General features: G+C 41.3%; 2 protein-coding genes across 5 annotated transcripts in view; both read left to right on the plus strand.

Annotated features, from left to right (window-relative positions):
• The window catches only part of LOC100543777 (sodium channel protein type 5 subunit alpha-like), a 589,192-nt gene that overhangs the window by 245,502 nt on the left and 329,266 nt on the right, over nucleotides 1-14,424 (plus strand). The gene's annotated exons all lie outside the window — the stretch shown is intronic.
• Nucleotides 1-14,424, plus strand: part of DPP6 (dipeptidyl peptidase like 6) — a 158,605-nt gene that overhangs the window by 99,817 nt on the left and 44,364 nt on the right. Inside the window, exons 9-11 of the mRNA XM_031554011.1 lie at nucleotides 8,616-8,770; nucleotides 9,705-9,802; nucleotides 14,299-14,422. Of these exons, the coding sequence (XP_031409871.1) occupies nucleotides 8,616-8,770; nucleotides 9,705-9,802; nucleotides 14,299-14,422 (377 nt within the window). The remainder of the gene's footprint in view (nucleotides 1-8,615; nucleotides 8,771-9,704; nucleotides 9,803-14,298; nucleotides 14,423-14,424) is intronic.

Consider the following 14,424-nt stretch of genomic DNA (forward strand, 5'->3'; position numbering starts at 1 on the left):
AAAAAAAAAAAAAGAAGAAGCAGAACAAAGCAGCAGCATGAAACTGGTGCTTTTGGTGTGGTTGAGAAGAGCAGCCTCAGAAAACCTCTTCAGTCTTTCAGCAGCATGCTGCCCTGAGCTGGTCTTAATCACACTCCTTGGGGAAAGATGTCCTAAAGCTTGTCTTCAGTGAAATCATACAGAATCATAGAACAGCTTACATTGGAGGAGACCGTAGCAGTCATCCACTTCCAAGCCCCTGCTCTGGGCTGGTTGCCACCCACCAGCTCAGGCTGCCCAGGGCCCCATCCAACCTGGAATTGAGCACCTGCAGGGATGGGGCATCCACAGCTCTCTGGGTAGCCTGTTCCAGTGCTGCCCTCTCAGTAAAATATTTCTTCCTAACACCTAATCTGAATCTCCCCTTGTTTAGTTTAAATCTATTCCCTCTTGTCCTATCACTTCCATACATTGTAAAAAGTCAATCCCTTTCCTGCTTATAAGCTCCCTTTAAGTACTAGAAGGCTGCAATGAGGTTTCCCCAGAGCCTTCTCTTCTCCAAGCTAAACAAGCTCAGCTCTCTCAATCTTTCTCCATAGGATGAGTGCTCCAGCCCTTTGATCATCTTCATGGCCCTCCTCTAAATCCACTCCAACAGCTTAACACCCTCCTTGTTCAGGAGGGAATTGCTGGTGGATGGGGCTGTGCTAAGAAGCCTGGATTAGAGTGATCAGAATTTGGCGAAGCTGTCAGGCAGGGCTTTCTCTGCTGTAGTCACCCTGGCTCTTCTGGGTGCTGTTTGCTCTTCATCCCCATGATATTCCTTCAGGGCCTCAGAGAGCATCCAAAGGTGACACGCTCACTTTCTACGGCAACAGTAGTTTGTGGACCGCGGCCTGTTTGTCTTCAGATTTGGTGAGGTTGACATGTTTGTCAAACTCGAGCCTGGTTCAGGATATGCAGTAGCTCTGGAACCCACATAGGAGAAGAAGTGGTTAGACTGGAGCTCACCGATCTGGAGGGTTGTATGGCATTGTCCTCGGTGCCCAGCTTAAGAAATGAGTTTTTCTTCAGGCTTCATCTTTCAGACACAGAGGCAGAAAGCACAGGCCATCCCTCAGAACTCCCTGTGCTCCATCTTCCAAGCACACAGCTGAGGGCTCTGTATGTCCTATAGCTTCCTTTCTGTTTGCTTAAAAACGAAAGGCCAGTACTTGTTCCATGCTTCATCTGCAGCACAGCAAGTCCTTGAAGGCAGATAGCATCTTACATTGGGATGCTGCCTAACTCACCACAATGCTGGCATCTCACCACGATGTTCTTCTGAAAGGAACATGGGGCTGCAAGGCTGCATGAGCAAAAAACAACATGTGTTCAAGCAATTAAACTGCATGACTAAGGCGAAACTAATGACACTCACAGCCCACACCTTCCCTATGGATGGGCTCCTTTTCCTGAGATGAGGGGCTGCCACGTTCTCTCAGCTGCTGAACACATGGGGGCACCTCGACTGTGTGGTGCTGCTGCCATCAGGTGGTGATTGCTTTTGGATCAAGGATTTTCTGTTTAAAATATGTTCTTTAAAGCATATCTTCAAATCCCTTAGAGGCAAGTAATATTTTATTCTTCATAAGCTTGCTGCCTGTCACAGAAGAAGAGGCTGTGTGTTTTGAGAAGGAATTTGGAGTCGTTGGGTTGAGCAATGGTTGAACATTCATTGTTGGCATATAGGAATCATGGGATCAGGCTGAGCATGGCATGTTCTCTCTTTTTCCTTGCTCATCTATTTATTTTTTTAGTGTCTCTACCTTTTTCCAAATGGCTCAGAATTCTTTAGTGATCCTGAAAAATGATTTTTTCACCTGACTCAGTTATCAGCTCGAAAAGATTTGTTCCATTGAAATCAGGAGTACTGCAAGGGTATTGCTGATGTAAGCATAAAAATATGTCAACGTAGGAAAATGTGGATTGGATATAGAACTAATGTAAAGTGGAATTATATAAGAAAGCAATTTTCATACATTTAACTACTTTTACTCTCACTTTATACCCGTTAATGGAAGTCAATGTAGAGCTACAGGGGGCCTCTAAGACAGAAGGGATAGAGTCTTTAGCCAGGTCTGTTGTGATAGGACATTGGGAAATGGTTTCAAACTGAAAGTGGGGAGATTTACATTGGATGTAAGGTAAATGTTTTTTACAATAAGTGTGGTGAAGCACTGGAGCAGATTGCCCAGAGAGAAGTGGATGTCCCATCCTTAGATATATTCAAGGTCAGGCTGGATGGGGCTCTGAGCACCTGATGGAGCTGTAGGTGTCCCTGTTCATTGCACCAGATGACCTTCAAGGGTCCCCTTCAATTCAGACAAACTTTGCACGTGTATGAAAGATTGCAAGGTGGTCCCTGAAAGCCTCCCTGAAACACGTCAGTGAAGGCCAATATGAGCAGTTTCCCCTAACTAGGCAAAACTATACAATAGTAATCGATTTGGCATGTGGTTGGTGATTTGAGATGATCTAGTAATTGATTTTAAAACAGATGCTAGTTGTCAAATAAGCATTTGTATTTATTTGATGTTTCTCTAGGAACCCTTGGGGTTTTGCTATCTCAGAAGTCTTTTTGTTCTCCTTTCTTAGACCCCCTTTTGCTTCTCTGATCTCTCTTCCTCTCATCTTCTTTTGATGCTTCCTACTGACAAATTCCTTTGAGCTTTCCTCCCCAGTATAAGCCTTGGCCTTTGTGTTAGACTTTAATTTCATTTTGCTTAAGATTCCTTTTTATTAACAGGTTTTTTTTTTTTTAAAGACTAAAATGCCATCAGCACACCAAATGCTTAAGAATCTGAGCATTGTCTACTCCAAATTGCACAAACAAAACCGTTGATTCTGCTTCCTGGAGTCACTGTGCTTTAAACCATCAGCAGTAAGTTACAAACAAGGGTATGTTCCCTCTGTAAGACAAAACCTTGTCTAGTCCTTTAAGTAAAAATTAAAATACTCTGGAATTAGTGGGCCTATTGACATCAAACTAGATATGCTTGAATTGTTTGGGTCTGCATGTGTGTAGATTTGCTTGCAGGAGAATCAAACTATTTTTCATCTTTTTTGTCACAAAGACAACATACAACATTAAGAATATTGTTTTGATTCCCAAAAATGTGCAATGTTTGGAACAAGAAGGGGATTTTAATTATTTGAAAGAAATTGATTTATTTAATAAGTAAAATGTCCTAAATGCCTCTACCCTTCTTTTGACCTCTAGAAATGCAGTCGCTGTTTTCCAGGTGCAGTTAAAAAACCTTCCTGCTTAGTCTCCAAGGACACCTCCCCAGTAACTGAGGTTTCTTTTTGGAAATTAATGACACTGCAGTTTTTAGCCACAGCTTGTCTGTCTCACACAAGGGGCTTTACCAAGAGTGGACACACCACTTAGGTTTCCCAAAGATCTCTTGTTTGCCTGTAGCACAGATGTATGAGGGAGACATTTTTTCTTTGAAGAGACAAGGTTAGTTTCTTTGTTTTCATTATACATTTCTTTTCCTGGATACTGGGAGATGTTAGCAGTCAATTGTTGAAGAGGCACTAGGACCAGTCTTGCACCAACTTGCTCGCTCTTCAAGAAGGTCCTTCTATGACACTGCCTACAGGGATGTATGGCAGACCTACTACCATACTTCCTATGGGGGTGATAATGTGGGCAGATGTGCATGAGTGCATCCAGAGGATTGTTGTGGAGAGACCCACATTGGTGAGGTTCTGCCTTACAAAGCAGAAGCGTGTGGGCAGCCAAAGGAAAGTATTTGATCAAGGTACTTAATACAGCTGTTCTTGTCTTGCATGGAAACTGAACTATTGATGCTTATGATAGCTATAGCCTCAGTGGGTAAATTATACAGATAATAATCTTAGTTTCTGTTGACCATGACAACAGAAAAACAAATGCATTTTCCACTTGAAAACTATTCCTTTATTACTCCAGTTTTTCTCCTGACTCTGCATTTATCATTTTATGGAAATGACAGATCTGTCAGAGGATTGGGCTGGTCAAGCATCCTTGCCTTTTGCAAGTCTCCATTTCATTTAGCTCACTCTTGAACTGCAACTTATTCATAATGTCTTCGTAAATTGGAAGAACCTCCTATCATGCCAATGGATTTCCCACTCAGCCGTTGGTAAAAGCTTCATTCTTTCACTAACAGCAAGCCAGAACTTAACCACATTAAACAGAATGGCATTAATCAATAGTATTACTCAGGACTGACAGAGAATGTGGAAATAGATTTTTAGAAATCCTTGAAAAAATGCATTTATTGGCCCCTGTGAAAATAGCATCGATGTGCACTTATTAACAAAGAGCTCATCTAGCTGAGAACTCTACACGAGCCTGAGAAGTAGATTTATCACATAAATACCTGTAGAGATATCTCAGTGGCAGATTATGTTATACAACAGTATAACCACCTATTTGGATTTCCAAATGATGTCCACAAAACAGGTTTTATCCAGAATCTGCTGGTTATCACTGAGGTTCCAGAGATAAAGCCCTGATGCTCATGGCCCTTCTTTGAGAAATGTGTTACCTGAAGCAACATACAAGTCTCCAGTTTCATCGGTCTTACAAGAACTGTTGACATAACTTCCAATCTTCAAGCAGGCTGGTGCTTCCTTCACTTTTATACACTTGCTGGGCTAGTCAGAATCATAGAATCGTAGAATCTCCAAGGTTGGAAAAGACCCATAGGGTCACCCAGACCAACCATCCATTGATCGCCAATAGTTCTCAATATCCCTCAACACAATGTGCAAACGTTCTTTGAACACCTCCAGGGTTGGTGACTCCACCACCTCCCTGGGCAGCCCATTCCAGGTCCTGACGTCTCATTCAGAGATGAAACTTTTCCTAATATCCAACCTGAATCTCCCCTGGTGCAACTTGAGGTCATTCCCTCTAGCCCTATCACTAGTTATATAGGAGAAGATGTCAACCCCCACCTCACCACAACCTCCTTTTAGGGAGCTGTAGAGAGCAGTAAGGTCTTCTCTGAACCTCCTCTTCTCCAGACTAATCAATCCCGGTTCCCTCAGCCTCTCCCCATCAGACTTACGCTCTAGACTTCGCACAGCTCCACTGCCCTTCTCTGGACACACTTCAGGGTCTTAATGTCTTCTTGTAGTGAGAGGCCCAAAACTGAAACTTCAGACAGTTCTTGAGGTGTGGTCTCACCAGAGCTGAGTACAGAGGGATAGATATCATGTGAACCTAAATCATAGAATCATAGAATGGCTTGGGTTGAAAGGGACCACAATGGTCATCGGGTTGCTACTTGCCAGCCAAGAAATGTAGCAATGGACTGTTCCTCTCTGCTTTCTGAAGATGAGCAGGAAAGCATCTAGCAGGGAACATGTTCTTCTATAGAGATGCCATCCCTGACATGGACAGCCCAATCCACTCTAGATGCTCTTCAAGTTTCAATACCAAAGCTATGTGTTGCTTTTTTACCCATTTTAACCCATTTGGATTGCCACCTTCTTCAGCTGCAGCCAGTCATTCCTCAAGTTGAACTATTTGATTGTGTTTCTGCATTTCTCTAGATCACAGGCTGAGTAGTATGTGGTGTCCAAGGATTCACCACTTACAGGCCAGCTGTCTCTGAATGGTTTGAGGATGAATGAAGTAACATGGAGTAAGCATTGACTTGCTTCAGGTGCTGTGTATGAACCTGGACGTGCATAGCTGTGTAGCACAGAGGAACCAGCAACTGACTGAGGAATCTCCACCCCTCACTCACAGCATGCCTGCGTCATGTAGCAACTAGTGATGCAAGCCTTGAGGAAGAAAGCCAGTTTTGACCAATTATTACCATAATTTTTTAACTAGGAGATGTACTATATGCAGCTGATTTTCAGATTGTGTGGTAAATACATGTGCAAACAATTATTTCCTCAAGAATAAGTAGTGTGCAAACTACTGCAAATTAGTCTACTTTCAGCTGAAACTTTATGGCACAAGTACATTTTGTATTTCAGTAGAACGCTCTCTGGTTTGCTAAAACTAACTGATCTCTCTAATAATGGCAGGGTCCCAACTTTCTATCAAGGCAAAGGTTCACACACACCATTAAATCTGATTAACAAAGGAACACAGAACCTTTTTTTGGCACTGAAACCTTTTTTGGCATGTGACCTTCAGTAGAACTGCTTCCTTAAGTCTGAGGTCCCTGAGAAAAAGTTTGTTAATTAATGTTAAAATGCCAAAGATTCATCTGCCATTTTTCCTCTTCATTTATACTTTTAGTTATGCCTTTAATGATGTAGCAATAAAAAGTCAAGAGCAGCATCTTTTAAATAATAGGCGGGGCAATGCAGCAAAAGAAATCTGCCAGAGATATGCTTTCCCGTGTGATATTTGCAACTTCCTAGACATCTTCCTGAAGTCTCTCATAGATATTCCCATTATGTACTGATTAATTAATTTGTTACTTGTAGAAGCATAGCTCTTGAGAGTGATTTTCCCTTGCACTCTTCCTAGTGTTATCTTGAGCACTTTCTCAAGACAAATGCAACTCTGGAGTAACGAAAGTTATTCCGTTTGATCTCTGACATGTCTGATTGCCCATCTGTTCTCCAAGGATAGATCCAAGATTTTTTCCTTTGAAATACACTATCTGGTGAATTTCTACTCTTCAGACCAAGTGGGCATTTTGGTTGAAGCAAAGAGTCATCACAGAGTGTTATACTAACATGGTGGGTCCAAAATCTAAAGATTATCATTCATTTTTTGAATTACACAATAACAACAGAGGGTGGAGCTGCTTGATCTTGTGTAGTTGAGTATCAGTGGTGAAAGCTCAGAAACACTCCAAAGCCTATTTAATTCTTCATTCTCACATTAAAGTAATGGCATCTGTCTTCCTGCCCATCAATCCATCAATCTGTACAGCATATGCAAGCCCTTCTGCTCCAGTTTGAATAGGAATGACTTGTATGATATTAAGCCTTTTAATGGAAATGAATTACAATATTGCCTTTTGCAAAATGGTAGGTTTAGAAAGCCAAGTCATTGTCTTCCACTTGTCGGTAGCTGAAGACACTTTGGGCAGAGTGAATCTATAGCTTTTCTGGCTATCTGTAAGTTGAAGTCATCTTTGCAATGAAGCGTATTAAATGATAAGAGAAAGTATTAGCAATTAAAAGGTCTTTGAATTGATGTTTAATGAGAATTAGGTTCTGCCAGACTTCAAAATAATTCCTTAGGATTGCAATCATCGTCATAGAATCATAGAATGGCTTGGGTTGGAAGGGATCTCAAGGATCATTGGGTTCCTATCACCCTGCCATGGGTGGGGGTTGCCAGCCACACTCTCAGTGAAAAACATCCCCTGACATCCATTTCCCCTTGTCGTATCACTGTCTACCTGTGCAAAAAGTTGATTTTCCTCCTGTTTATAATCTCTCTTTAAACATTGGAAGGCTGCAATGAGCTCTCCCCTCAGTCTTTTCCTCTCCTCTCCAGGCTGAACAAGCCCAATCCCTTCAGCCTATCTCCTGGGAGAGGTGCTCCAGCCCTCAGATCATCTTCGTGGCCCTCTTCTGAACCTGCTCCAGCAGCTCCACATCTTTCCAGTGCTGGAGACCCCAGGTCTGGGTGCATTACTCCAACTGGGGCCTTATCAGAGCGGAGGAGAACAATCTCTTCCCTCTCCCTGCTGCTACCCCTCTTCTGATGCAGCCCAGGATACCGTTGGCCTTCTGGGCTCCAGGCGCACACTGTTGGCTCATGTTCAGGTTTTCATCGACCAGGACCTCTAAGCTCCTCTCAGCAGGGCTACTCTCAAGGGCTTCTCCTGATCTGTGTACATATCTGCAGTCTTGCTTTCCACTTATATACTTGAGCTCTGACATATTTATATCGTCATCTTTCCAAGCATTTTGTCACTAACAGCCACACCTCTGACCCAGGCTGCATATGAAATATTGCTTTGCAAAAATGATTTTAAAATTGAAGTAGGGGTAATATTCAAGATGGCAACCAGGCCACAGTCTCTGAAGCCTGGTGTCTCACAAAGTGTTAAAAACTCCAACATTGCGTAACTTACAGAAAATCACCATTTTTGTTAATTCCCAGCCGGCAGCAGAGATTAGGAAGATTCAAATTTCAGGTGATGTGCTTTAACCTAAGTACAAAGGCTGCTTGAATCCATTGATATAAGTCAAGCATGACTTTGTGAACTCTTTATGGAGAAGTAAATCAGTGCATTATTCCCATAGGAGCCCAGCTTTTGCTACTGTCAAATTCCTTATGTTCATATACAAGACACAGGGCAGGAGCAGCCAGGCTTTTTATTCTATCATGAGTGTGTGTACTAGTATGAATAATTTGATGTTTCTTGAGCAACGTAATTATGCTTAATAACTGATATATTCAGAGTAATTGTAATCAATTGTGTTCATTTGTGTATACAGCATAATTTAATGAGCATTTTTAATTGATGTTCCTGTGACATTCTCCCTGTGCTGTGATTAGACTGGGATTTTTGTATCTACACGGTTTTCATTTATTGCTAACTAGGAATTTACATCTAATAGTCTTTTTTTTTTTCTTCTCTCCCTCTTTTCCTTTCTTTTTTTTTAATTAGAGGAGATCTTGAAGACTCATATTGCTCATTGGTGGTCTCCTGATGGCACCAGGTTAGCATATGCAACAATTAATGCTTCCAGAGTCCCCACCATGGAGATCCCAGTATACACTGGCAGTCTTTACCCTACTGTTAAAACATACCATTATCCAAAGGTAAGGGAAAATAAAACAAGCAGTTCTGTTGTTCTATTAAAAACAAACAAGCAAACAGACAGCAAACTCATATTGTTTTAGTTTTTCTTGGTAGGCTCAGATAGGAGACAGTATAATTGGAAATATTCATAAGCAATGAAAATAAACATAATCTAAAGAAAAGTCAGCTGCTCCCCAGTGAATTGTCTGTATTTTCTTTAGCTGTATTATTAAAATTGCAGTTTTCTGATCAAAGTATTAGTCATTCCTAATATAATGAAAATAAAATGTTTCAGTTCTTGCTTTGTGCCTGCAATTGTGCTTCTGTTCTAGATAGGAGTTGAAATATCTAAAAGTTTACAGCAATCCTTAAAACATTTGGGTTCATGGCATTTCTGAGAAAAGAAACAAGAAGGAAAGTTTGGTGTTTGGATTTCTCTGCAGTTTCCAGGATATGTACTCTGCAGCACTGTCATCTCTTCTGTCATTTCTTGCTTTGTGTACTGAGTTCCTCAGAACTCACAGATGGGTCCAAACTGAACCATAATCAAACAGGAGAGATACATATATGCAAGTTTTATGGAAAGCAACTGACTCAGTAGGTTTCCTACAATAAAGGAATAAATACAACATTTACCATTATCCCAATAGTCTGTTTTATAAAAAGAAAAGAAAAAGTTATTTCTAGTCACCATGTAAAACAATATCTTTTACAAAAGTTAAGAGATGTGCTATGTAGAATTTCCCCTTGATTCTGCCTAATGAGCTTTCCACACCTCTGTGATAAACCACCTTAGGTGTGCCTTCCCTGTGAATGGCTGCAGTACCCAGCCATAACCTTAACCAGGAGAGCACATTTTACAGTCCATGGGCACTTCATAAATCGAAACCATTCTGTGTTTGTATAAGATATAGTAATTATTTTATTTTTACTTCATTTTATTTTGAAATCCAGGCTGGAATGGAAAATCCAACTATTTCTTTGCATGTGATTGGTCTGAATGGACCTACCCATGATCTAGAGATGATTCCCCCAGATGATCAGAGACTGAGGTATGTGCTTCCTTGTACTGGGATGCCCAATCTGATTCTGTTAGGGCTTTATATCAGACCCTGACTTTTTTGAGGTCATTTTACAGTAACTTTTTCTGCCATTACTGTCAAGTTTCACTTTGGGTAAATCTAGTTAAAAGTTTTCATATATTTTTTCTTCTTCCATGTTTTTCTTGAGCACTGTTCATTTTTTTCTCAAAGTCACTGTGACCCAGTATAACTTCAGAGTGGGCTTATTTTTAGAGCACTGAGCAGGATGTTGCAAAATCCATAACATTTTCATTTCACATCTAGTCATTGGCATTGAATAGGGACAGTTGTCTGTGTCCTGTATGGGACATCATGAAGCATAAACATGAATACAGAAATCATGAGTTCACTGCTTTGTGAGTCAAGCACGGGAATTAAATCAGAAGGACATTCTGCAAATACACTGTCCTATCTTCATTAAAAAAATAGAAAGTAAAGCTCTTTGCTGCTTTCAGGGTAAGTATATTTGAGATGTTGGCCTGCAGTTCAGCCAAGCACTTAGCCACACATTTCTATCTAAGCAAGTGTTCCGACCTGTTTGCATTCAGCAAGAGCTGGAAATTTGGCTTGGACTTCAGCCTATGACCAAAAGTGGTGCTACGTTTATAGGTCTGTGAGCTCTTGAAAGGTGCATCACGTTGTTCCAGGCTGCTGTTGGGAGAGAAACAGCTTTAGTCAATGCGCGGCACACTTCCTTGCAAAGCTTGGGGATTAGAGCCATTTCTGGATTTCAGCAGCTTTGCTGTACACTTGAAATAGCTTTACAGCATGACATCCTGCAGAAGAATTCTGCTTCTACATTCTGCTTCTACGTCTGGTACCTGCAATGACCCTCTGCACAGCACGATGATGCTTTCTGTGCATGTCAGATGTGATGCAACAAGGTTTTCATTCCCAGCGCATCACTTACTCAAGTAGCAGCACCCGATCACACTTCATCTTTCTTGACTGATTGCTAAATTAGGCTGCTGGATGGGCAGTCCCAGTGCCAACAGACATGTAGGTACAGCACAGAGCTAATGGAACAGGCCAACTGTGAGGGCAGGGAAAGGTGCCCTCAATATGCATAATCATAGAATCATAAAGCCATTAAGTTTGAAAAAGGCCACTAAGATCATGTAGTCCAACCATCAGCCCACCCCCACCATGGCCACTGACCACATCCCTCAGTGCCACATCTGCATGTTTCTTGAACACCTCCAGGGATAGTGACTCCACCACCTCCCTGGGCAGCCTGTGCCAATGCCTGACTGCTCTTTCTGAGAATAAATTTTTCCTTTTATCCAACTCAAACCTCCCCTGGTGCAGTTTAAGGCCATTACCTCTATATACTATAGAGTCCTATAAAGAATAGGTACATAAGGTCTCTGCTGGTTGTTGTGCACACGCTGTGTAGTCATCTGATGAGAGGATGCTGAACTAGTGCAATCACTTATGGAGGAAGCTACCTTTCTTCCCATTAGGAAAATTAATGTCAACCTCAGAACAGGTTTTTCACTGAATCATTCTGAATGGCTCCAATTCAAATCCAATTATGCAACAACAGTTGTATGACCTGTGAACAAATCAAATGGGCATTGCTGTGTTTGCCTTTCAAACCAATAGCTTCAGGTCTGCAGGCTGCGTTCCCAGCTCACAGTACCCAAATCACAGCATCAGAATTGCTGCTCCTGGACCACATCATTTTTTTGTTCAGAGTATACTCGGAAGTGTTTTAATTACAGTAATAAGTTGAGGCTGCAGGCTCCACGTGTCACTAATAAATTTGTGCTATGTGACTATGGGTGGCTGTAGTTTATTGGGTTTCAATCAGTACTGTAAAATGATGCAAAATGTCATCATCAATTAGTGCTTTTAAATTTCATCCAAACCATGGTGATTTCCATCCCTGGAGCACATTATTAGTGCTGGTGGAGAAAGAGGAATACATTTTAATTTTGCATATGTTTTTCAAAATAAGAGGATTAATGTGATAATGATTCATGAAGAGACACGAGAGGTGCACTGTACAGACAGTTACAGAAAAGGGTATCAGAAATTCAGGGGAGAATGATGATAATAAGGATCTGGAGCATTTCAGTGTGCCCAGTGTGTTCACACATGGACAGAGCAGCGAGTCTGGATGTTCTTTGTATCTGGAGCAAAGTGTTTTGGTACAGTCAATACAACTGAAAATAAAGAGGAGATGATACTTCATTTGTTTTGCTTTAGAATTAAAGGAAGTCAAAAATTTTCCACAGAATGGAATGTTTGTCAGGAAAAAAAGAAGTTGATGATAGGAAGCATATTTGGAAGCAATAGAATATCACTTCAAAGTCTTTTTCCTCTTAAAAATCTTTCATTCTGAGCATTTTTGCCAAATTTTCTACAATTTCATGCTTTGCTGTGAGAAGAAAGTGGATGAAAGGGAAAAAAAGTTGCAGAACAACAGAAAAAAAAAAAAGTTAACTGCTTAATGTCTAAATGGCACTTTAATTTTGATGAAAGGCATTGGACCAGTAACAGTGAACTGCTACAGAAGCAGGTGATGGGAACCAGACTGTGGTCCAGTATATTTCTCACATCACATTGGCATCTCAGTTGGCAAATGAAGCACTCCCCTGAGTGCAGAAGTCATAAGGAATACATTCTCCTTCCCTCAGCTCCCATAAAATACAGACTGCGTCAGACAGTGCCTGAGAAATGTCCCACTCCCCTCCATTGGCTTCCCAACCAGGGCAGCTCTCAAAGTGCAGATGTTTACAATTAGCTGAGATGAATCACACCTCATTGTCTCGTTTTCCTCTGCAAAATGGGAGACATAAAATTTAGTTGTCCTACAGAAGAGATGTAAGAAGAAGTAAATTAAAGACTCTGAGGCTAGAATAACAAGTACTCTACAAGTACGTGCTGTTGTCTGCTTGCTGGGTGTCTGCAGGCTTCACAGAGGCTACAGACAGAAATTGGATCTCCATGCCATCTCCAGGGTGATAGAGAAGATATATACATGACTTAAAATAATAATTAAAAGTTCCTGAGCAAGAACTGTGGCTCCTGTATTCAAGCAATGTCAAGGATGTAGAACTTTAATATATGTCTTTCAAACTTTAAATTGGATTTATGAAAAAAATGCTCCGAGCCACAATATGTACTGAATTCACCTTCCTTTTCAGGGTGACTGAATCTGCTCAGTTCATTGTGAAGAGGAAGAAGAGGTGGTTTTACAGTTTAATTTTGCTTCAGTGCCTTTCTTTTCTTCTTAGGGCCTATGTCCTCCTGCTGATAGAGCGTAAAATTACGATTTTATTTCAAGCACTGAATTTTCAGAACTGCTGTTTTCTCACCTGGAAGTATCCTTCCTCCCAGTGTGGTGGATACTGTTGTTGAGGCCTTTTGTTATTTATCCCCAGCCAAATTCAGGCGCTAAATGTTACAGAAAACTGCAAAATCAATTCCCAACTTGTTATTTTGCTAGAGAAGCGTGTCTTTGTTGCTTTTGCCCTTTTTCTTCAGTATATGCAGGAGTGCTTGCCAGAACTCAGAGTTCTCTCCAGTGACACAGCACATTAATTCCAAAGGGAGCAACAATTCCTTATACATATTTTATAGCAAACAAATGAACTAATAAATTTTTATAGACTGTGTGCTGTGAGAAGTTGTTAAGGGTGTCTTTGGTCTGCACAGCCCATTGGTATACTAAAGCATTACTAGCTTTGTCAGCCCAGCAAGAGCTTTACCCTGAAAATGGAGTAGTGCAGAGGTGCACATCTGTGAGCGCCTCTTGGAAGGTGACCATCAGGATATTTATTTGTGATCCTGGATTTTCAAGCCCAGTCCAGCCTAAGTGGGTTGCATTTGTCAATATTGCATATTACTCAATTTTGCTACGTTTTCTTGGGCAAGATATTGCTTACAGGACTGTGCAGCCAACAGTAGTGATCTACTGTGGGTATTAGTAGAACCTGAATGTGTCCAGCCACAGAGAATGGCGTAGGGAGTGCGGGATGACATTTTTGATGATGTAAAGTTTCACATCTCTACTGACTTCTTTTTGGCAACCAGTTGTAACTGTTCTGCTGAAATCCAGCACCTTTCTAAACCACGTCCTTCCTGCTCTTATTCTTCAGATTCAACACGTATGGATGGTGTGTATCAGGGACATTCAGAGATTGTTAACTCTTCATAAGCATAAAGAACCCTACTGCTGGTGATGATGGGTTTGAGAATGGCAAATGTTTGCAATTTCTTTTCCATCAGTGCATTAATTTGTAGCTCCAGGCACTTCAGTCCTTCTTGGAAGACTAAATAACTTGAAAGGTTCTTTATCTCTACCTGTGGATCTTTGAAAATGACTTTCAGAAGTAGCAGATAAAACACCCGCACAGCCCTAAAAATGTCACTGTCAGGGGTTGAAATCCGTACATAAGAAAGCCCAGGGACATCAAGATGCACTGTTTTAATAACCAGAAACACCTCTGTGTTTTCAGGGACTATTACATCACCATGGTAAAGTGGGCTACGAGCACCAAGGTGGCGGTGAACTGGCTGAACAGGGCCCAGAACTTCTCCATCCTGACGCTGTGCGATGCGACCACGGGCGTCTGCACCAAGGT

Source organism: Meleagris gallopavo, chromosome 6 (assembly GCF_000146605.3).
Source record: "Meleagris gallopavo isolate NT-WF06-2002-E0010 breed Aviagen turkey brand Nicholas breeding stock chromosome 6, Turkey_5.1, whole genome shotgun sequence".
Lineage (NCBI taxonomy): Eukaryota > Metazoa > Chordata > Aves > Galliformes > Phasianidae > Meleagris > Meleagris gallopavo.